At 41.2% G+C, this 25,474-nt stretch overlaps 1 protein-coding gene across 1 annotated transcript; it reads right to left on the bottom strand.

Moving 5' to 3' along the window:
• Nucleotides 1-1,104: 1,104 nt before the first annotated feature.
• On the bottom strand, nt 1,105-25,174 carry itgb1a (integrin, beta 1a). The gene is made up of 16 exons (XM_082546413.1): nt 24,834-25,174; nt 9,705-9,771; nt 9,259-9,344; nt 8,596-8,827; nt 8,333-8,503; nt 7,739-7,977; nt 7,339-7,494; nt 7,151-7,246; nt 6,683-6,772; nt 6,289-6,429; nt 5,973-6,175; nt 5,619-5,857; nt 5,293-5,515; nt 4,360-4,592; nt 3,990-4,156; nt 1,105-2,217 (listed from the first exon to the last, which is right to left on the bottom strand). Exons 2-16 carry the CDS (start codon nt 9,769-9,771, stop codon nt 2,149-2,151), a joined length of 2,412 nt encoding a protein of 803 aa, XP_082402539.1. The 5' UTR covers nt 24,834-25,174; the 3' UTR covers nt 1,105-2,148.
• Between the last annotated feature and the right edge of the window lie 300 nt (nt 25,175-25,474).

Consider the following 25,474-nt stretch of genomic DNA (forward strand, 5'->3'; position numbering starts at 1 on the left):
AATTCCAAGAGCCAGCCTTGAATCCTCTTCTGTCCAGTTCTGTAGTGAAAAGGTAGAAGTTTCTTGGTTGTTTGTATTGCGTACAGGCTCCGTCGCTTAAAAGGTGCAGCACAGACACTTGTGGATGTTGGCCTTGAAGGTAATCTAGTACAGGATTTAGGTGCTGCCATATTGCTGGAGGGCCTTTATGTCTACTGGGGGAGATGGTGCTAAAGCACACAGGCACTGAGAGTCCACCAACATAAAACACACAAGTATGAAGGATGGCCTGCTGATGTGAAGCCCCAAAGTGGACTGCCTGAACTTGAGAACTGTATTTACAGCTGTAGTTTTCTGAGAAGTCAACATGTATCAAAGTCTCCTCCCCTGACATGCTGTTCTTCAGCTCACGGCTCAAAGATAAATTAAAAATGCTTGCAATGAAAGTGTTCAGGTCTTAGGAGGATACGAATACAAGATATTTTTTGGGGGGGTTTATTGAATATGGACAGTGAAGACAGAGAGGAAAGTGGGGAGAGAGAAATGGAAGACATGAAGCAAAGAGCCATGGGTCAAACCGGAACCCAGGCCTATTGCTCTCCGGCTATATTGCATATGGTCAAATGCTCACACCCGAGCTAAACTGGTGCCTATCCCATGATGCTTGCAGCTGATGGGATAATTCGAATTTTGGAAAATAATTCAAACTAACTGAAACGATACTGTGAACTTGGAAAACTAAACTCAAATAAAAATATAGAAGAAATATCAAACCTTTGTGAAACTAAACTGAATTGAAATAAAAAAAAAAAGAAATAAAATAAAAACTAATTAGAAAACACAGTTGATTGATACTTCTCAATCAACTCCCCAATTACTTTTGACTCTGAAATTTTGTGATTGTGCATAAAAATGTCCATAATTCCTAAACAGTTCATGCAAGCTGAAAAGCTGAAAGTCTGCGCTTCCATCACATATTGACTTGACTGTTTCATTTACACTCTGCTGTGATTGCTTACACATGCAAACTTAAAAAAAACTGAATTATCGTCCACAAACTTTATGAACCTAACAGTATTTACAGCCCTTCCACAAATGAAACACCTGAAAGAAAGAAAATACACTTTTTTTTGTCCATTATTTAATAAATAAGTCATAAACAGCACTGTGGGAGAACATGATACTGAGATAAAAGGCACTTTGAAAATAATACTGTAAAAGGCTTGAGTGTGGTATCAGAGGCATTTGGGTTTGGGAAACATTTCAGAGGTTCTTCATGTGACGTTTCAAAGACAGTTTCAGCCTCACAGTCTCAAAAACAAACCAGCACGATCGGATCAAATGGGCAACTTCACCAGTTCACTGACAGGACATGCGTTTGGTGTACTTGAAAAGAAGACAGCAAAGGACCTGAGAATGAGTGTCAAAGTTACTTCATTTACCATATACAATCATATCTCATTAGTTAAGCAGTAATTTATTTTATAGTAATAAAAATCCATTGATTGTTCATTACCACCACATTTTCAAAATCTGAACAAGTGGTATGCATTCCCTTTAATGATATTTGAATCACTAGATGTTCTTACGCCGCACTCAATATAATATATACTGTATAATAGACTGTGCAATAGCCTAATCTAAGTCGAATGCTCAACATTACTCAGTACTTCCTATTGCAGTTGTTTTCGATATATACACACCGGCATACTGTCCTGATATGGCCAAGAATTTACATATTAAACTCAGGCCCTGTCAGCAAACATACAGAAACTCACAGGAGGTCAGTGCAGACAGAGTCAGACGAGTAGAGACAGACAGAAGCTGAAGGAGTGTTGTGCACGTGTTATATTATCCATGGCGTCTACGCTGTGTTGCTAAAAAAAAAGCCAAGTCCTCTGCCCGTACCAGTCCAGCGGCAGGAGAACTAATACGCAACTTAAAAGTATATACACATACTGTACATCTAAAATACAACAAATGCATAAAAATCATATCATCAAGTGTTAGTAAAAATACTGAATCAGTGGGCAAATGTATACACTGTAATGATAAAGCAAATAGGAAAAAAAAATGCACATAAATTCCTCCGCACGCTCCTGTCAGAACTCAAAGCTACGGTAAAGGCTGCGGCTGTCGGATACTTGATAGCAGAGCTGAACTGTGGAGCTAACATTTGCCTTCATATTTGGGATTGACCACAGTCGTCACGGCGCTTTTGTAGATTGGATTTTCACCCTGGAAAAGAAAAGTTGAAATTTGGTCAAATTCTAAAACTCAATCAAACCATGCATGTTTGTGTGTGTGTGTGTGTTATTCTTCCAAAAACACCGGTTATGATTAAATATACAACAACTTGGGATATTCACAGAATTTAGTTTCAGTTTTTGTTGTATCACACTTTGCAAACAGACATGCTTTTGTGACCACATACTAAACACCAGAAGGTAAAAATCACCAAGCAACTTTGCTTGTCACAGCCTGTTCATGCAGTCTTCATTAATCTACTCTTAATGTAGCTGCAGAGTCTGTAGGTCTTTAAAAAGACAGGTGAGAGAGAGAGAGATCACAGCACACACATAAACAGCCCGTGCAGGGAAAACCAAGTGGAAAGTAAAAGAAATACAAACTTAAAGAACAGCAGCTTTACGTCCATAGTTTGGGTTCTGGAACTGATTGATGGGACTCTTGTATATGGGGTTCTCTTGCTATGGGTGCAGATGAGCACAGGGCAGAGATGAATGAGGAAACAAAGAGTGACAGTACAGGAGAGAAAAAAATACAAAAGGCGAGATAAAATGAAAAAGCAGGAATCAGGTGCGGTGACAGAAGAAAAGACAGCATGTGAAATAGAAGGAATTTAGCTGGAAGCTCTTATTAAGCAATGAGCCACCAAAGCATTTTTCCTAACATAGCTCATCTATGATTCACTTGTTCACTTGCAGTCTTTCTTGTCTTTTTGCTTTTGGTTAACCGGAAGGTGCTGAAGGTGCTGAAGCATTTAATCCTCCCCTCCCTGTCTGGCAGTTTCCCACCTCTCAAATAAAAGGATAAAAAGAACTTGCCATCAGATTAAAACATTTACAGAAAAACATGAAGGGCACCCGTGATGTTTATTTTCGTTGTCAATTGCACCTAAAGACCTGTACTGAATGTAAGTGTTGTTGCAGCTTAAATACAACTGTATCATGTCAATATACACAATATATATATATATATATATATAGATCATAACTGATGATAGATACCTAAAAATTATAGGATGAAGATAAAAACAAATCAAACAAAGCATCTGGGTATGATATTTGACACAGACGTCTTCCTTTTATCTTGTCAGGGAGCAGGATTACATGCACTCTTATTTTTCAATATTACAGGGATGTGGAGCTTTAGGCCACGCTGCCTGTGGGAATAAGAAAGACCCCAAAATGCAGAGCAGCTTTACTGCTGCTGATTAGAGACATCTGCACCATCAACCCCATTATTCACTGCAGGTTTGACAAACTCCTGCCACTAGATGGGGGAATATTACTGCACATGGAATTATGCTGAAATCCAGATTTTTGTTATATAGATATTGGCAGATGATGTGGAAGAAGCAGGGAGGGGAGGAGTTGTGGCTACTCCCCAGAAAAAGTCCAGCTATGCTCAGAGTGCATAGCATTCCCAAAAAAGTCCACACAGTCTTCAACATTTTTCCCTCTTTATTTTGAGCTCCGCTCAAAAGCAACAAATACAGTCTGTGTGTGCAGCTGTGGGACGGTGGAGAGTGAGAACAAGATACTTCATAATGATTTCGAAAAGTCTGCAAATCTCGTCCGTTGCTAAAAAACAACAATGATCTTCGCAACTTAATTCTCTGACAGCGGCTGCTGTTGCTGAGCAGCCAACCGACACCTGTTTTCCACATTTAACTTACTAACCTCATCCAAAAAAACCAAAACTAAAACAATCAAAAACATTTATCCTGCTCGTCTTTCACAGAGCCACTTCCTGTTCCAGGCACTCACCGTGTCCCATTTGGCGTTCATCTTCTCCTTTTCAAACTTGGCGAACTCTCTTCTGTCGTGGATGATCATCAGCAGCTTCCAGATCAGCAGCAGGGCTAAGCCAATGAGGACAATGCCTGCGACCACGCCGGCCACAATGGGGATGATGTCAGGACCGGAGGGGCAGTCTGAAAAAGAGCAGGGTTCAGCAGGCAGCTTGAAATCGCAGTGCAGCAATAACACCATGGGAGTAACATACCATCACACAGCTATATGTGAGTAAACAAAAGCTCTATTTTTGTAAGCCAACCACCATGGCCCCTGTAATTAGCTTTTTCTGTAACAGAAACCTTCCACACCCTGTTCCCAGTGAGCCCAGCCCTCTCCTTACCCAGCTTGTCGACCACATGGACTTCCCTTTCCGTGTCGTTGACAGCGTAGGTATAGTAGAACCAGCAGTCATTGGCATCCCTCTCCTTGCAGTGCATCACGGGGTAAGGGTAGTCATTGGGCTGCGGCAGCTTGTTCCTGTCCTTCACTGTAATCAGGTTAAAGTAGCTGCACTCCTCTTTGCATGTTTTCATCTTCTCACCGGTGCCAAACGCCCGGCACTGGACACACAGTCTGGAAAGGACAAGGAGTGTTGTTAGTAAACACTCAGTTAGATTTGCCACGTGACAACAAAAAAGAAACAACTGCAGCAGCCCATCTACCTCCTTGTTGTCATGGAGTCAGTTAACGTAGCCTTATTTCTATATTTTATTTAGATTTTTGATAATTTTCTTTTTTTTTGTTATTTTTTTTGTTATATGTTGACATGTTATTATTAGCAATGAATATATGACAGATCAGCTATTACTAAGTTCTTATTTGCAGTGGATATGCAGTCAGATTTTACTCAAAGCTGATTTACGTACATGTACTTGCATAGTACAGAGACATTATGAGAGCAAACACTTAAAGAGAAGTGTTCAGCAGCTGAACAGGAACACACATGCCAATCACCTATTATTTTAATGCATGCACACAGTAGAGGTTTGCAATAATTTTAGTGAGCATGCACTCACAGCCGTAGTAAAGCTGTAGATATCTGCACCAATCACTACAGTATCTTGTCAGCACTCCCAATTGAGCCTTTAATTACCTTGTGATGCCTTGTGATTTATAAGTATATTCTTTTAAACATCAGACATATTTTTCTTTTCTATAGTAAATAAAATATGGGTTTGTAAATCATTGCATGCTGGTTTTATTTACATTTTACACAACTTGTCATCTATGAAATATATGCAAAACCAGAACTATTTCTACACATCAGACTTACTTGTGTTCAGCGCAGACTCCTGGACAGGTAGGGCAGGTTTCACATGTGGGACCCTGGAACTTGGGGTCTGTGCACTTGCAAACGCCACACTCACATCTTCCTCTGCCGTTACAGATCTGCTTGTTGGTGGCCAAACATGTGCTGTTGTCCAGAGAACAGTCACAGGCTCTACCGCTCCACATGGGGTCGCAGATACACTCCCTGCACACACATCGTCCATTCCCTAAGGAAAAAAGTTAAAAAAGGAAAATTGTGATTAAATACTGTAAATGGCCTAAACACTTAAATGAAGCCACAGATATAATCTGTAACATTGACACACTCACCTCCACACAGTTTGTTTTCAGAGCGATCACAGTTGAAGTTGTCACACTCGCAGAACTGGCCGCTGTACCTTTCCTCTGGGTTGGGTCTCTTCTTGCACTCGCATGTGCCGCACACGCATTCTCCGTTGTTGCTGCAGATGTCCGTGCTGTTGTCTTTACGGCAGGTCTGATCCATGTCGTCTGTAGCCATGTCGTTGCTGCTGCATTCGCAATTTCTACCCACACGGCCTTCAAAACACCTGAGACAATAAAGGGGAGGTTGTGATGCATTTTAAAAGAAGTCCAAGTACATGCGAAGGCGAGAAGTGAACGATGGCATTTTTCAGCAAAATATCTTTTGAATTAAAGGCTTACCTGCACGCTCCACACTCAAAGGTCCCATTTAAGGAGCACTTTTCGCTTTTTTTAACAACATCGTTATTCTGGCATTGACAGTCACAGATGAAGTTGAGGATAATCTCCACCTCCTCTGTGAATCCCAGGGGCTTTATCTTGATGGTCTCACTCTTGCCTTCATTTGGACAGCCCTTAGATGTCACAGTGATGTTAAAGTTGACCTGAGTAATGGAATAAGAAAGAAAGCCTAAATGAGAGAAGAATGGTGTGAAAACTGAAATGGAAAATATGAACTGTGAACTGCAACAACAAGAAGTTATTCTGTATTTCCCACCTCATCTCCAATTGAGATATTGGAGCACTTTCGTCCATCGTCCTTGTCGTTAACCACTCCGTTCTTACACTGTGATTTGTATTCTATCTCCACTCCCTCTGGGAGCTTGCTGTTGTCTAGAATAACTTCAGATGAGAGAGACTGCCAAAAACCAAAAACATAACAACATGAAGGTTTTTTCCTGCTTTGGAATTTCATCTGGTAGCTTTGTTTTGACAGAGTACAACACACAAAGGCATGGCTGTAGGTTAAATGAGAATACAAGTACAAAAAAGGAATGTTCCAGCTCAGTAATCGCTACAAGATTTTAACAGAGTTCATATGAGGAAATGATAACTTGATCAAAGTTTTATGACATTATGCTAACAGCAAAAAATCTCAACAATGTACTTACATTGTAAGCGTCTATGATGAGGTTGATTACATTGCTGGAGTTGGCAGACAGTGTACCCACTGCAGACTTTGGTATCAGATTTTTCAGTTCCTGTGGAGGAAGAGGCATGTTCAGAGCAAAACTTCAGAACTCTATTAATCTCGTGGCCTCAGAAAGAGACACAAGTTGTTTCAACTTACACTACAGCCCACAAAATAATATTTTAACCATTTTATTGCAGATTCTGATCACACAAATTTCAACTATTGCTTTGATGGGTGTTCACACTTCGAAAGGTGGACCTAAAAAGCAACAGCTTGTTAGCAAGAAATAATGAGAACTTCAAGGGGATGGTAGTCTTAACTTAGCAGATGGCTAAGCTTTTTGCAGATGTTTTTGTTGCACTGGACAAACACATGCATGCTTAAAAAATGACAATGAAGAAAGACGTGAATGAGTATCACAGGGATAACAAGAAGAAGAACTAACTTGGTACACAGGCTGAAACTCCTCTGTGACTGCAAAGATAGTCTGAATGTTGTTGTCGCTTAGCTTCTGGACCAGGTGAGCAATTGAGGGATAATCCTTAAAAAGACCAAGGAAGAGAAAAAGCCATATTTACAAAATCAACACAGCTAACCTGTACAAAACAACCAAAGCACAAAGGAACTACTTACATAATAGTGGCTCATTGTGTACACATTGTCCTCCAAGTGACATTTTCCATCATTAGGCAGTACAATGCCTCCCAGTTTGCCATCTCCAGCAAAGTGGAAACCGGCATCAGTGGAGAACACCAGCAGACGCGTAACATTCCTCCAGCCAATTTCCTTCTGATAAATAAAAAAGAAAATATATTAAGTAATTACCAGAACAGCTTAATATGTGACACATGAACTTTTGACTACATCCACAAATCTCCTTGTAAACACCAAGCACTCATAAAATACCTTTTTGACACTACATCTAAACACTTTTACTGGCACTATATCCCTCCAAGCAAGCCCCATAATGACTGGAAAATTACTTGAGAGTGAAAATTTCCCACAGGATCACTTTCCTTTTCTTGATGCTTACCCCGCAAACAGCCACTTGCATGATGGCGTCAAAGCCCCCCTCTGGAGAGTCCAGGTTTCCTGAGATTTGCTGCTTGCCCACCAGAGAGTTGAACATATTGCCGTCACTGGTCAGACTCAAGACATTCTTGTAGCTGAAGGGGCTGGTGCAGTTCTGGTCCCCTGTGCATGGGTTTAGCAGCTTGGATGGAGTGGTGCTGATGTAAGGCATGACCGTCTTCTCCACAAACGAACCAAAACCTGCAAAATAAATTTTAAACTAAACTAAACTAGATGTTTGCTTTGACAATGCGTATGTCTGTAACTGTGGGGTTAGGTGTGAGGCACAACGGCCTGATTATCTTTTAATCCTGCATATGATTAGTTGTTTGTTTTTTTTGCTTGTTTTTAAATGAGAATTGAATTGAATTGAAAAGAACTTCATCCAACCTCAAAATTGCTTTAAGAGTATACCTCTAAACTGTCTATCTATTTATTTTTATAATTTTGAGGGGGGCTACAAATGTATATTTGTGCAGTTATAAAAGTCTTTCTTTACTTGTGTAATTACATTTTATAGTGAGAAAATTAAACAGGTGTTATTGATAATCCCCACCTATATGAAAGTCACTGGTGATCTTTTTCATCTCCAACATGAGACTGGTTCCCAGGTTCTTGACATTCTCCAGATCATCCTTCATTGAGTAGGACAGGTCCATCAAGTAGTACAGGTCAATGGGATAATCTTCAGCTCGTTTGAACTTCAAGTCAAAAGACTGGGGCTGACCTACATAAAGAGATCACATTTAAAGTTTAAATAAAACTGAGGTTGCTCCAGCCTGGACGCACTTCCAGTAACAGTATAAAATGTGTTCTCACCAGATCGAAGGTTGAGTCTGAGTTTCTGGGGCTGGATCTGAGTGATTTCCTCTGGCTTTGGTTTATTGGTTTCGACCCCAGTAACCTTTTTGCGATTGGTCACACGCTTGTTTGTGATGATCCACTTCTTGCCGGTTGGATTCTGAATTTGCGAATCATTACAACCCCTGTCTTTTAAAGACTCTACCTCATCACAACGGGTTGACAAGGCTTCACCCTGTTTCAGGAAGTTCTAAGAGCAGCAGCACAGAGAGAATTAAAGGAGCAGTCTGTCAGTTTAACAAGTTAAAATCTGTTCATATGTAGGCATCTTTGTTATGTGTAAACAAGGATGTTCTACAATGTACAACAAGCCAAATGATCACTTTGGAGAGAGCGAGTGGAGACTAGAAAAGTATAACAAACTATAGCCTACCCTGCGCTCCTAGGTAGGAGCAGTCTTTGTAAATTGGATGAGTGTAAAATACTGGCTTCTTGCTCCTCTGTATATCATTGATATAAAAGATTGCTAAAAATGCCACCCTTCTCTTTGGGAATTGACGAATCTATCGATGTTTCAAAGATAACAAAGAGTATAAGCCTAACATAAAACATAATGTTAGGCTTAACAGCTGTTTTCACTTCCGCAGCAGTGAAAACAGCTGACCACTTCAGTTCACGTACTTCCTGTTCACACCAGCCACATTTGGCTCCAGCCTGGATGCATTCCCCACAGTGTTTGGCATTGGCACTGATGCACTCGTTCCCCTCTAGATGGAAAACAAAGAGAGAAGAGAGAGCAGAGTCAGAGGGAGGAGAGGTATAGCGCAGTCGCTGCAAAATAAGCAGTCCTGTTAAGCCCCCGCCTGCGCGCTTACAAATCGGTTCCTCTGCAACACTCCGCGTCTCAATGGTAATGGGAGACAGAGACGGATAATTCCATTTTTTCCATTATCCTCTATGCCCTGATGCTGAAGTGGAGCTCTGCTCAGCAACATCATTAACCCTCCCTCGCCACAGTGGGACTCATCAAAATAAACTGCATGTTTACTATACGAGCTGACATCAACAAAATGATATAATTGGGACACATGAAGGATGCTACGGAAATATCAAGAGGAAAATCTTACCTTTCTGAGGATTACAGTAGCAAAAGACTCCTAACAACAGAGATATCAAGATCACCTTCAGGTCCATCTGAAAAACACACAAGGGGAAAAAATATATACATCAAGGTGTTCTGGTCTTGACATAAACAGAGCGACTGCTGTTTTGAAAAGCACAATGCCATTTTGACTGTGCCTTTATTTCCAATAACAGGATCTGGTGTGCTTGGTGGCCTGAGTGTCTGAATTAATAATATCCCTGGATAAAAAGGTCCACAAGAGTGAGAACGAGTGTCCAAGAGATGAGAGATTAAACCTGCAAATAGCTTGGTTATAATTGGAGGTAATAAATTATCCTGTTATAGCGTGCTTGGCTATTCTCAGATTGTCATAGGGTAACAGGCCGCTCATTTAAATCAAACCACTTTCACTCACGCACACACACAAGATTACATCAACTCATCCTTAGCTTGGACTGTACCTATTATTTATTTCTCTCCCACAATTCCTTTTACTGTAAATAGCATCAGCTCCCTAGAGTCATCCCCTCTGTCGTCGTGTACATTGATCCCTGTCTGACTGCAGGCCATTTGGTTGGCTAGTTGCTGTGTGTGGACATATTTTATCACAGATAGCTCAAAGCTGCTAAAATGCTCAACAACTTATTTTAGCAACAAACATGCTAATGCCCAAATAAGTAGGCACGAGCTCATAGCCTAGCTAAAAACAGCTGAGTTCGAGTTTACAGGCTTTATTTTTATGTATTTTACGTTTTATGTTTTTTTTTTTACTGTTTTCACAGTGTTTCGTTTTTATGCCTCTGTGTCACTATAAATTCTGCATAACCGATGATTATATTAAGATACAGACAGACTGACAGACAGACAGCGGTAAAGTCACAAAACTTTGATTTTAACTTATTTAGACTACTGGCTGCTGCTGGCTATTCATGGAGGCTGCAATAAAAGACTGCATTCCCTCACACTGTGCTAAAGGAAGCTCTGATGTTCAGTGTTCACTGTGTTGACTGATGCATTCCTAAGCACTTGTGTCAATGTGTGTGTGCGTTTATCCAGACACAGAGGGACAGACGGCCTGTCTACAGCCCCCCAGATTAGATCAGCTGGCTTGGCACTGCTGGGCATGGGCAGCATGTTCTAGTTGGTGTTGGAGCTGGACATTTAATAGAATAAAAAGATCCCATAGCATCTTCTATGGTAGAATACAGATCTATGACCCAGCTTTAAATGTTGCGAATGATTGGTTTATGTGTAGTCAGTATACAGGATAAAGAAGTGACTCAGGTGAAAATCCTGATCTTAAAATCAAAGAGGTTCACAAACATGATATTTCTGTGTATGTTTCTTGTTTGCAGTCAAATAAAAACAATGGCAATAAGACTCTTTTCAGGTGTCAAGTTAGAAAAATAACCATGCTGTCTTCAATCCCATGAAGCTTTGCAGCTGTACAGAGGAATGCTTAGTAAATAACTACAGTAGGATATAGAGCTGAAGACTGAGAGCAGCCCAAGGAAGGTTCAGGAACAGGTCATCCAGAAACGTCAGACTTCCCAGACTTCTAAATCAACTAAATAACTTGTCAATATTTTCCTCACACACTGTTATATGTTTTAGTAAAATAAAAAGGTAGAAAAACGATTACTTCGAAAGCAAAAACCCACCACTGATAAGGTAGGACATACTTGGTGGAAAGTTGTTTATTATATAAGCATGAATGTTTAAACTCAACTGTAATCTGTCTGTTTGCATTTCAGAAATGCAGTTTATGCAATTCATAAATGATAAAATTCAGCGTAGAATGCAATCAGACCAATTTATCAGCTGATATTAGCCATCTGGTCTATTGGTGTCTGCATGCGTAACTGCTGATAAATGAAAATTTAACAGGTAAAGAAATGGGAGAGACACCCTTCAACTACTCTTTACTTTTCTTGCTGGCAGTCAGCTGATCCAAGCAGAGTTGAGCAGAGTAAATATAAGAAAACAAAAAACTACACAACATTTTTTTAGGGAAATGCTTATGTTTCATGGGTCTGAAAGCAGCCAAGATGCCCCCCCCCCGCACGCGCACACATCCTCCAACCACACACACCCATATTTTGCTCCATTGCGGTTTATTTCACACCTCAAACATTTAGTAAGCAATTAAGCAAATACAAGTAATCTGCAATAAATTACAGGTAGTAATAAAATAAACTACTAACTCTTTTATGCTGCGTCCACACCTACACAGGTATTTTTGAAAATGCAGCTGTTTCGTCCACACGTAAACGGCGTTTCGAATCACCGAAAACTGAGATTTTTTAAAACTCCTTCTTTGCGTTTACGTGTGGACGAGGAATACAGAGTTCGTCACACAACGTCAAAGGTATGTGCCTTTTTTCACATCACACTGTGCGCCACGTTATTGTTTACATGAGATGAATTGCAGAATAGCAGATAGAGACAAAATGTTAATCTATCTTCAGTTTTTACAGGCTTACATACACACACGCAGTTACTGTCCCTCCATTTAGAAAGGCAGAGGCGTCACGGTGTGATTATTTTACGTGTAGTTGTTTTTTTTTCCTGTGTAATAATATTCAACATTGCTATCAATACACTTTTCAAAAAATGCCTCTCTGTGCAAAATGGGTTTAAAAACATAAACAGCTGTGAGATACTGTTTGTCCGTGATTTAGGCTACGTTCACACTGCAGGTCTTAATGCTCAATTCCGATTTTTTGATCAAATCCGATTTTTTTGTCTGCTTGTTCACACTACAAATAAAATGCGACAGCAAACGCGCTCTAGTGTGAACGCTCAAAGCGGCCCGCATGCGCAAAAGAAGGCGTCACACACAACGCGCTCTGTTTAGACCCAGAGCAAACAATATTGTTTGACTGATGGCCCTTAATATAAAGACTTCGGACTTCACGTTTCCCAATTTTTGCTTTAAGTTATTTTGTTATTTACATAATAATGTAGATAACCTAATAATGATCCTTTTTTTTTTCTTTTGCCTGTCCCGTTTGGCTCTTTTGCCATCAGAATTATTGTCTAAAGGCAAAGAAAGATGCCCAACGGATTTACTTTACCAAATTGACCATCCCAGCCTTGCCATAATGGTCCATTTGATTCACCTTTTATTGTTTATTTTATTTTCACTTGCTGAATACGGGACAGACTTGACTGGGGGAAAGAAGGGGAGAAAGAAAGAGGGAAAGAGAAACAGCTGAGAAGAGGGACGGGGGAGAAGGGCAAAAGACAAAAACCAACAGAATGAGCAGAAAAAAAATGCATATATCAATCACCTGGATCACCTGTTGAGAAAGAAAAAAGAAAACAAGCAGAAGAGAACAAGAGTAATAGAATAAACAGCATCACAATGATATATGGGAATATGACAGTAAATACTAAATGTTAAACATTATTGTGCAGCACATAAGATCAACAGAACACAGTGTGCTTTGAGGTAGGAGCCAAAAAGGGTGTAGTTTGTGGGTGTGATCACCCGTTTGTACACCTGTGAGCATGGACGCGCTTGTTTTTTTAAAAGGTTCCTTCATGTAATGATCTGCTAGAGGGTGTGGGGGGGCCACAGCCCCGTCCTCCAGGGCATGAAGCAGGTATGGAGGAGATCAAAACTCCAGACATCCAGAGGCCCCCAGAACACAAGAGACCAAGAAAGACCAACAGAGGGGCAGCCGCGCCACTGTCCCAGAAAGAGCTGAGGAGAGTCCCAGATGAGGGCTCACTCAGCAGCCGCGGAGCAGAAGCCAGGGGGGGTTGCAGTGACGCGCCCGTGAGCTCCGCCGGCAGCCAGCCGTGCCTGAGTGACCGAGCCCCAGGCCGAGAGGCCGGGGGCACCCCACCTCCGAAGTGGCCCGAGCGAGCCCCAGGCTCCAGGCCCCGATAAGCGGCCGCCAAGGAGTGAGCCGGTGTGTACCTGGACGCCCATCCCCAGACACAAAGAACCACCAACGCACCGACACCTGAGGGAGTCCGCCACTGGCAGGGGAAGTGGTGGTGGGGGGAGATAGGCCTCCAAACCTTGGAGGGCCTGAGATGTCCCCAGAGAGGTGGCGTCTGATACCCAACCTGACATATAGACACAGACATACAGGCACACACATATACAAACATCCATTCCCACCCTCATGCTCTCATGTGCACTTACTCCACACTCAACCAACGTGGAGACAAACATAAAGAGACGCTGTACACACGATCACACTCCCCAAGCGTACTCTAAGAACCAGGTCTAGGTACCCTTGCCCCTGGAGGGGGTAACTGCACCCAGACCCAGGTGGTGTTACCCTTTTCCCTGCGGTGGGGAGAGGCAGACTGCCCCGACTCCGCAGCAGCAGGGAGGCCCCACACTCCAGACCGCAGTCGGACGGCCAACTCCTCCTCCTAGCCCCCCCGCTCCAGCAGGCCGCAGAGAACGGGGGTTAGAGAAGATTCCAAACCTCCCACCACCTAATAATGATCCTTATTGCTGTTTTAGAGAGGAGCGGTGCTTCAAAGGATAGTTGCAGATTTCTGTCAGAATCTGCAGATTATACAGTACAAATAAAATGTTCACGTTTCTCCAGCGTTGTCTTCCCAACAGTTTCACTTACATCTACACTGGATGGCCAGGAAGCGTTCGTGATGTCTTCTCCAGCGCTGATAATTTCCATCGGTCTTGTGTCAGTGACGTAAAAGACGGATTTAATGCGACATGACCGTTCAAACAGCAGTCGCTTTCTAAAACATCGGATATGTATCGGATTCAGGACCACATATGAAAGTGACCCAGATCGGATTTGAAAATATCGGATTTGTGCTGTTCACGCTGTCACACCATGATCGGATATGGGTCGCATAGGGTCAAAAAAATCGGATTTGATGCGCTTTTGCCTGCAGTGTGAACATAGCCTTAGACAGGGGGAACAAATCGTGGCAGGATCAGCCTGATATTATTTGTATCCCACCGTAACTTTACTGTATAAAGAGCTAACATCTCCAAAATGTCAGGAGTAGTTAGTCATTACAACAAGTGTTTGTGAACTAAAAATCAAGAATGTGGGATACTGTTTGTCCGTGATTTCAACAGCCCAGCGCATGCTCCGATAAAGGGAGACCCAATTATGCAGGGGAGACCTACCTTGGCACTTGTGTAGGTGAAACCAAAGGGAAGATATGCTTCACCAAGACATGCTTCTAGTCTTTGGCTTAGCAGTGTCCAAGCGTTTTTTTTCCCCTTTTCATACCGCGCCCCCCCTGCAATGGCTCTGCGATACTGAGGTGCATTCTTGAGGATATCATGAACTTTTCCTGTCAGTAAGCCAGTGTTACTGAAACTGTCTTTGAAGTAGAAATTATATTGTTGGTTTCAGACACTTTCGGACAAAACTCAAACAAACTGAAATTGTTTATGAAAGGGAAAATGTGATTTCTAGGTCACAGCTAACATTAGCTGGTATAATGTTAGCGCGGTGGTTCCCAAACTTTTTTTGTTAGGCCCCCCCTTTGTTTTACAATAAAATGCCCCCCCCCCCACTCCCCCTGCAAAAACACATCCTCCAAGCGTAAAATAATGGTTGTTTTTTCTGTTTTTTGAAAGAGATTGTAGTTTTACACACACCCATATGGGTGTATGTGTAAAGCCACTACCTCTTTTCAAAAAATGTCTCTCCGTGCAAAATGGGTTTAAAAACATAGACAACCATGGGATACTGTTTCAACCTCTGCTTTGCATTTGTCTTGGAGCCCCGTCAAAAAACTTGTCCATTATGCTAGTAGTGTCCAAGCATTCTTTTTTATTTTAAATTCATCCCCCCGTCCTCTACTTACTAGGATATCTGAATATCAGATTTTTAAATCACAACATATTGATATTGGTCTTAAAAATCTTATATCTGTCAGGTGCTGCTACAGGATGAGAAACACAGTTAGGCTGTAAGAAGAAACCAAATCATATTTTTGTAATTAATAAAATTGTTTGAGAATTACTATTACTATTCACTCAGACATGTTTTGATATGGTGAAATGTAAAAAGCATACCCACAAGGACAGAAGCTGTGCAAATAAACGGCAGCACATATTATTATTTATAAGTTCCTAGGAAACCAGGCTTTTAACACACTGTCGTTATCCTGCACTGGTGTGTGGGAGAACTGGTTCCAGGCACCAGGATGCTGGAACCAGGATTTTATGAACATGCAAACTAATGCTAAGAACACGTTATCATCTATAATTCTCTTTGCGCTAACTTTGCAAAATTCATGAGGTTCGAAAAGACCGTACACCTAGAAGTATGCTTTCACAAACAACCTGGTAATTTTTACTATGAAAAATATATGAATCAAACTTGGTAATGTGTTATTACGTAACAAATGTAATGACATGTGTGTGCTTTAATGTGTGAGTAGATGGAAAGGGTAATATAGATAAATTCCCTGACTACAGCAGAAAGAGCAGTTACTTTAACTCCCTGTCTCTCCCCCACTCAGACGTCTGCATACATACATGGAAATTTAACTCTTCACACACACCTGAACTGTGACTAGTGGCAGCCCAGCGTTTCGTAGGCTTCTGAAGGCTCTATCAGCTGGCAAGAGAAAGTGATGTATGGCAGACGCTGTGGTGCGTGACTAAAACGGGCTGAGGCATTCCAGAGAGCCTGAACATTGCCTGACCAGGATAGTAACCCATAACACTGTTACTGCACTTTGGGGAAATGTGAGCTGTTGTGACACCCACGATGCATAAACAAACTCCCTCCATCCTTGTCTCTCTTCCTGCCTCAATTTTCCTGATTAAACCCGATTACAAACCCACTTTTTCCATTTTTCCACGACTTTTCTCATCTGCACATATTGTTTATGACTTTTTTACATCACGTTAACAGATATTAGCTTGAGGTGAGTGGGGGGTGAATCCCTGCGTGAAAATCTGTGGTGCAGAAATTAATTGAGCTACTTTAAAAGACTGGATTTACTTCCCTTCAAGCTGAGCTGCATTTGCAAGTACTTAGGACTACTTACTTCAGCAAGCACTGCCATGAATAATGACCACTGGAGTCAAGGGAGAGAAACAGGGAGACACGGTAAACCATACAGTGGAGCTGCAAAGAACTGGTTGCTGCTCAGAGTCACAGCTCTCTTTGTGGCTAAAGGCTGGGTGCTTGGTTCCCTCAGAAAGGCTGTTCTTCTAAGTTTGTGAAAAGAGGGAATGGAAAAGAAGGAAAAACAGGAAAGGGCGGTCCACAGCTCAAAGGAAAAAGGGTAGCCTCAAGTCCAAAGGAAAGGATCCCACAGACTTTACTTCTGCTCATGTATCTCCTAATCCTCTCTCCTCCATTTGCACTTTTACTGTACTTTTACTGTCATTAACTTTAATTGGTAATGACAATTACGTAACTTTTAACAGGTCTTCACAGCTTAAGACTGATACATTTCATAGACACTGATAGCTTGGAGTTTTTAGTTGATATTTAATTCCAGCATTCCAACATGTGTTCAGTTTCCAGAGTTGCCTGTGGCATATCTTTGGCATCCTATACTCCCATCCCTCCCATTTTCTCTCCCTCATTTCCCTAACGCACTCCCTTGCGCTGCCTCCCTCCTCCCTCATATCCCCGGCACAATCGCTCAGTTCACTCCCTCCGCTGTGAGTGGAGCCAAGCCGGTGGCCCCTTTGACTCCACATACCCTTCAAACACAGCGGAGTGGGGAACATGTCTGAGCTCTGAGACGTACAAGCCGCCGGACAGAACTGAAGGAGAATACCAAACAGTGTCTGCCTGTGTCTCTATCCACCCCCACCATCATCCGGAGGACCCTCTCAAAAGTAATGAATCAGGCTGCCCTCTGAGACCACGAGGATCTGATACTTAAAGTGCTCCCACTCACCATCCAATTTTTGGCTTAAAAGGGCCTCTGTGCGCTAAATAATACTAATGAGACAAAATACAATATCTTTTGGTGCTTCTTTGTTTCAAGGGGATTGATAAGTGCAGACAATCCAATTTAGTAGTCGATGTGAATTTTTGCACAGAAGAAAAGAGTAAAACACTCCAGGTGACAGCGGCTGAGAAATGTCATAGTTTCCACGTTACATCAGCATGTTAGTTCTGTGCGATTCCTCAAGCGAAACAGCTTCCAGAAATGGAAAAAACACTAAAAATAACTGGCCCGAAGAGTGAGGCTGAAAGGCATGAGACGGGATGAGCAGTGAGTTTTCTTTCCCATTTTTAGTCTGAAAAACATACAGTCAATATTCAGCTTCCATTTCTATTTTCCCATTGCGAGAAAACGATCCAGGGGTTCTAAGAGCGGCTAACAAGTTTTTCATTGATTATGGGTAAAATATGTAATATAAAATGCATACTGAATATTCAACTAGGAAACTGACAGAAGCAACAATTACCCAGTAACTGTAACATAAAAACTGTAGCGGCATAATAGTGATGCGCAGATTTGCTAAGATCCTGACCTATAACGGCCAGTATTAGCTATTTGACAATAATTTCTTATCTACATTTATAAATTAAGAGATTCAAATTCAGAGAAGAAAAACACCCTGCAACCATGTTATTGATGCTGCATAGTTTGTCTCTGCAGCTTCCCTGTTGGGAGCACATTTGAAACACAATGACAAGCAGCATCTGATCCAAGCAGAGCCAGGCAGAGCCTGAAGAGAGTACATGAGTAATCCACCTATTGTGCCTAAAAACAATATTAAACTTTATTATCATACTCACTAAGTGAGACAGTATCAGCTGATATATCTGATTTTTAAATCACCAGATATTAGTGCTGGTATCGGACTTATAAGTATAAGTCAGGTTCCTTTACTTATTAATTCAAAGCCGTTGAAAGAGTTATTTTCTGTAGCTAAAAGCAGTCCATATATCAGCAACAGTCACTGAATTCCATTCAAATTAGCTAGCTTTAAATGCTAGTGAAATGCACTAATGTGATTTGTATAAGATAGAGAGCACATAATTTCAAAAACCTTAACAGTTACAGGCAGTGGCATTTTAGGCATCTTCTTTAGTGAGTAAATAAGAAAAAATGTGTATTTATGCACTTTCTGCTTCACTGCAAACCCAACCTTGAATTTGTTTTTGCCATTATAACCCTAGCACCTTTAAAAAAAAGTGTGCTGTCACTCCTGACGCTTAAAGCAGTGATGTGCCATTATATAACAACAGCTGCTCACATTTTGGCTATTAAACGTGATAGCTCATTTACATAATACCGGTAGAAGCCGTCTAGTTGTTTTCTTAATCAGGAATCCTGTTAAAAAGTGTTTCAGGCAATGTCAAAGTTTTCCAGAATATTTCCCTGAGAGACCTGTAATTATGCACAGTGTGATAGTTTAATAGAGTAATAAGGATAATAGCTACAGCCTAAAAAACAGTTTTATCAGCGATTCGACAGAGAGCCTGTTGCTGGCCTTAAAAATTCTGCTGCAGCTTTTCACACAAAACACTTAGCCACGCATGCTCTCTTGAGCCCTGCCAACATTCTCCTTGTGTGTGACAGAGGCTAAAGATATACTTCTGAGAAGGGATACTGCATTTGAAGGACTTTTCCACTCAGATAATCTATAACACTTTCATAGGACTGGTTTCTTTTTTTCTTAAAAAGAAAAGTGCACATCAAACTGGGTTTGTATCTCATCACATCACGTCCTCGCATGGTAGCTAAGTAGAAACAATCGAAACCCAGCCACAGCCTTTGGTGGAGGGCCAAGACCATATCGCTTTTCAGGGCTCTATCCCTGTGTTGAAAATAGCTGTGCAATGCTAACGTTATTTTGGACTCGTCCTCCCTGCCTGGCCTCTCCAATCTCTCTTTGGTTTGACACAAAGTTAATCATAAATCTCCCTCGAGCCTACAAACATATAACCAATTTAATACTTGTTTCTGTAGAAGTAACGACACACTTTATTCTGTAGCATTCTTGAAAAAAGAATTGCTGTTGAAGTAAGGCAGATTTGTTTGACAGAAGACAAGCTTTGTTTAGTTTTAAGGAGCCATCTGTTTTACCATTTACAGCAATGCTATAAAAGCAGAGTGAGACAAGGCAAGAGGGTCCAGTTTTTACCACTACCAACCACCAGTCTAAACTGTAGGATGGCTGTGGAAATCTTGTGGGGTTATCTTGCTGTGACAGTGTGAGCCTTGGGCTCAGTCTGTGGAGCTGGGAGCAGCTGTACAATAAGCCCTTCCAAACTCCCTGTCTTTGCTGACTCTGTCTTTCCTGCTCTAAAACACAGGAAGCTAAAGAACGTACAAGAAGCCTGCATCAATATGCCTGGAAACCAGCCAGGCATGACATATATGGATGTTCAGTGGGAAATAGGAGAACAAAGAAAGTTAATGACAAGCGAGAGCCAGGAAAAGGCTACTTTACTACAAAGAGGTGAAATGGTTGTGATCTGCCAGAACAGCAGCTTATTGACTTTCTGAATGAAGCGTGTCTGATCTAAACCTAAACCAGTCCATCACTGTAATCGGAACTGTGCAAGAAGCTAAACAAACTTGGAAACTGCTTTAAACAACAGCAGCACTGGAGCCAAAGGGAGCGACTGGAAATTAACTGACAGCTGAAGCATTTTTTAATTCTACAAAAATCAGAGCAGAACCTGGGCTGACAGCAGCCTGCAGTCTCCCATAAATATTTGCAGCTGTGAAATGATTAATGAATTGTCTGTTGGGATGGAGACAGGAATAAACATTATTTCTCCAGTAGAGTCAGTAATCTGGGCAACTGCTGACTAGAAATAGGTCAATTCTCCAGGTCTATGCACTAGATGTGACAATTGCAGCAATTCCAAGAGATTGACATTCTCTTTGTTACAGAAAAAGGACCAACATTGCCAGCTGCAGTCAAAGAAGGTGGTGCTTGAGTATGTCTGGCTATAACCATGAGATCCTCTCTGGGGAAGCAGCTGGGTGATATCAAGGACTCACACAACAGCATGTTAGTTCTGGAGGTGTGAAGCTAGTTGATTGTCAGTGACTTACTTGCAATACTAGAGTGAGGCAGTTGTCCAGTAGTAACTCAATCACAGATGATGTCATTCTCTCAGACAGATTGAAAAACAGTAAAGTTTTGTTGATCCTGTTCATCTGGACATTCAGCCGCTGTTTAGGTATTTTAATCAAGGCTATGAATGTAGACTACATGGTGGTAATCAAAGAGAACACACTCAAAGGGAAGAAACTACAGTACCAGCAATCTGACATTACATGTTTTTTTTACAGATATGTGGACGGACACATGTAATAAAGAAACTTTGACATTTGGTTTCACTGCATGAGGCCACCCATGGACACCTCAACTGTTTTTCTATGGAGAGCCTGCTCGAAACCACAGCTCATTAAAGACACTCAGATGTCTTTCATTAGAGCTTCATACTTTACACTAAAAGCGAAGGACCTCCCCTTCTGCTTCCAGGAGAGACTGGAGCAGTAAACACTTCACAGCTCAAATTGTTCCTGTTTTATGTGTTCATGCATACATGTGATTTAGACAGACACATGGGGAGAGATTATTGCTCAAAAGAGGACTTGAGCACGAAGACAGATTGTGATGTCAGCAGTTTAACTATTTAATAACTGTAGCTAAGAGCCTGCAAAAACCTCTGTATACAATACATTTAACAGATGTTACCCGCTGTATTATATTGTAATAGAATGCACCCCCTAAATATCTCCTACTGTTGTGGTAGAAAAAAGTAGACTCTCTTTTAATTTTAAGGTTTTATGTTAAACATTTCTTTTGGCTGCTTCCTTATTCACAATGGATCATCACAGTGGGTGGCTCTGCATATCTGGCACAGCAATAACACTTCTGGTGCAACCCTTCCAGTGTGTCTTAAAATTAGGTAAATACAAAGACTTCACATATTATACTGTGCCATTATTTATTTAACACATTTTTAAGCCAAAATTTAGAGGGCTTGTATAAAAATGAAGTACAGCCCACAATTCAATAGCTTGTACCTTCAGCAGCAGTAAGTTGAAAGAATTGTTTTCTGCCAGTCTCTGGCATCGCTGTGGTGCTCTCTTCTTTCCTACGTTGCTACAGTTTATTGAGGTTTACGGGTATTTGTTCATGCACAGCTCTCTTTAGGTCCCATTGCAGCATTTCAGTTGGATTGACGTCTGGACTTCGACTGGGCCACTGCAACACTCAGTCACTTTATTGTAGACTCTTGGAAGCACTGTCGTGTTTCAGGACCCAGTTTTATTTCAATTTTGGCTTTTGGGCAGATGGCCCCAAAGTTATAAAATGCAATATGCTTATAAATGTTATAAATAGGCGTTCATGGTCAGCTCAATGACTCCAAGGTGCCCAAGTGCTGTAGCTGCAAAACAAGCCCAAATCATCATTCCTTTACGGCCATGCTTGATAGTTGGTATGAGGTGTTTGTGCTGATAAACTGGCTCTCGCCACATGGTGCTCTGCATTACAGCCATACACCTCTGCTTTGGTCTCATCTATTCAAAGGACACTGTCCCAGAAGCCTTATTGTTTCTTCAAATTTGCAAACCAAAGCTGTGGTGCCATGTTTTGTTTTGTTTTTATAGAGAAGACACTTTCCTAGCGTGCAATGGTGTTCAGTTCAGTTCTAATTGTACTGTCATGAGCTTTAACATTTAAAATGACACCTTTAGAGTCTCATGTTAAATGCCTGCAGATCAGTCAATAACAATTATTAGTTAAAGTACCAACGTGCTGCTCTGTGAGATGTCAGCAATCTAAGACGTAGTATGTTCTTTAAAATTACAAGGAATAAACTTGGAATGCTGTAAAATTGCAAGTTTGAGTGCAGTTGGGGATGTTTACTGCACGCCATAGCTGTCTCATCTCTCATTTCCTGTCATTTCCTTACATTTGCTTATCTGACAAAGAAACCCAGCGCAAACAGCGCATGTAATTTTTCTGTCCTGCTAAACACAAACTGCCTCTATTTGTGAGTTACACAAACTCACGGAGCCTTCCAGTTAAAAACTCACGCTGTCACAATAATAAACAAAGAATGACAGAGTTTACAGCCCTGCAAATGTCTGCTGTCATTTACTCCCAGCAGAACAAATTCTTCATTTTCTCAGCAGACCTTGTAGAGCCGAGGTCAGCGTTAACCGCTTCATACCTCCCTGGTGTTTCCGGGGCTGATTTTAGAAAGAGGAGGCACCCCATCTAAAAAAAGAACAGGGAAGAAAAGGGGCTAGAGGTGCACTGGCGTTCAATGTGGTGAAAATATGAGTGAACAAATGTATTTGTGCCAAAAAACTGTGCGCTAAGAGAATGGCACCCAGTAAAGGCAACAAATCAAAGTGATTATATTGTTTAGAAATTGTTGCTCTTATAGGATTTTTAAATCTCATAAGGTTGGAGAGCACTTGTTATAGAAAAGACTGCTGAGGTTGGTGCTGGCTGATCGCATGTGAATGTCTCGCTGTTTCAGAGCTCATCAGGTTGTTGACCCGCTTTCAAACTCAAGGTAGGATGGGCACGTGTGCAGGCAATTGAGGTGAATGGCTTTAAAAGGCAATTATTTGTGCCACGTTACATCTTTCCGCTTGAAATGTTCCCCTACGGCACAAAGCATGTCTCGCAGGGGGCAATTGTACACATTCATCACTTATGTCTCACAGAGCAACACAAACACACACATTGATCGCATCTATCTCAGTGTAACAAGTTCGCACATAACGTGTGTGCCACTCCCCAACAAAGAAACAAACGCACTCACGTTCATGGGAAACATCACACATCCAGAAGAAACGCCTGGGTGTGGCTCTGAGTCTAAGTGGCATTATAAATCAGCTGGGAGCCCCCCACCCCCCAGCAGCTGCTCCCCAGGGAACCTGAGGTCACATCTATTCAGCTGGTGGCTACTGGCTACAACTCCCCTCATTGTCCTACATTTACCCTCCTCCTCAGTTAGCATTCCTCCCCCATGTCCTTACTGTCCTTCCTCCAGCCCCATCACCCTCCTTCATATTGCCTTCTACCCCCTCCCCCCTCCAAACTCCCTCCATCCTTGTCTCTCTTCCTGCCTCCATTTTCCTGATTAAACTTCTAGGATCTTTACCTAGTGGTGGTTTCAGTGCAGTGGGCTATATTATTTACAAGGCCTTCACTCTCCAGCTCTCCTTTAAATGACTGGGGGGTTGGGGGGTTACTCAATAAATGGAAGTTGTTCAGCCTATCAATCACGCACTGCATGGGCAACAACAAGCAGCAGACAGTAAACACTTATAAAGTCTTATAGCTCTGTTTTTAGGTTTTTAGCAGTTTGTTTGTTTTTTTGCGTATATTGGTAAATAGACTGAGGTCAACAGTATTTACAAAGTGGTTCTATATAAAATAAATAAATTAATGTTTTGGAAGTTATGACTTTATGTGACATTGTACCTACATTATAACTAATTCAGACCTTTGTGGCCACTTAAAATATCTTTGTAGAACTATTATGTTTTATTTGTTGCAAATTCTCTTTAAAAAGCCATTTTTAATGCCAACGATACTTTTTAACTAGATAAATAAAGAATACATTTTAGTCACTTTGCCAAAAACTGATTGCATGTTCTACCTTGTGACAGGAATGTTGTTTGTGTCTGAAGATGATATCATTTATTATGATATCATCTATTATTATACATTTAGCACATGTTTTGCATATCATAGGCCAACAACTCATCTATCTAATTTTAATATTATTTAATCACTTTTTTGCAAATACCGGAAATCACTTTTTGACGATCAGATTTCTGGCACAACACCGAACACATTAGTACACTTCAGTTTGACTATTAATGACAATGTAACACACTGACACATGGCCAGTAACCACAACTATGCCCCATAAACAGCCAGAATCTTTACATTTTAAATCTGCATGTCTGTCATGTCAAATTAAACCACAACACAATGCCCGTGATTAGATTATTGCAAACGGGTTCAAGTATCAGTGAAAAAAAACGTGGGCGATGAGAAAAATAATAAAATGTTACAAACTTTATATACCTGCCATTAAAATGTAACAGTGACAGTATAAACTTAACCGGGCTGGTTACGTTTATAAAAATAAAGAAAAAAGAAGAAAAAAGAGGAAATAAATGAACGAATGAAGTTTACCTTGGCGCTGTTATTTCATACAGGAGACATAAGCAGAAGTAAGCTAGCGTTTGTAGTCCTCTGCCCGCAGCAGCGGCACAGGCAGACAGCAACTATCTGCCCTGCTGGCACCGGGGACCACTCTCTCCTCCGAAAAGTCACTGGAGATTTATCCTGCTGCTCATTCCTCTCTGCAGAGAAATATGTCGGCAGTATATATGTTTAAAACCAAATATTCGGTAGTTGGAGAGGGAGACAGTATCCGCACACTGCCTGGGCGGACCTCTTTACCGCGGACTAAATGAAGGGGACGAGCGAAGAGTGAAATCCTCAGTCCTCCGCCGCTGTTCCTAAAAAAAATAAATAAAAAATGCAGCAGCATCGCGGACAATGGCACACCGAGCGTTTCCGGTTCCAGCTCCTTCAACATAAAATCAAATTCAAATCTTTTTATTTTTTTGTTTATTATCTTTATATTTTATAATTGTATATATAACAAAAATAGGAAAAAAATTTCAATAACTTTTAAGTTAAAGATTTTTATAGCCCCTTTCGAGAAGGACGAAAGCTTTACAGAAGAGTAAGAATTCTCTGGTAAATGGAGATTAATGGGGAATTCCAAAAAACAAAGACGGTGGTAGAAGTCTTTAATTTTCTTTTCT

This window comes from Aulonocara stuartgranti (assembly GCF_965226115.1).
Source record: "Aulonocara stuartgranti genome assembly, chromosome: 9".
Lineage (NCBI taxonomy): Eukaryota > Metazoa > Chordata > Actinopteri > Cichliformes > Cichlidae > Aulonocara > Aulonocara stuartgranti.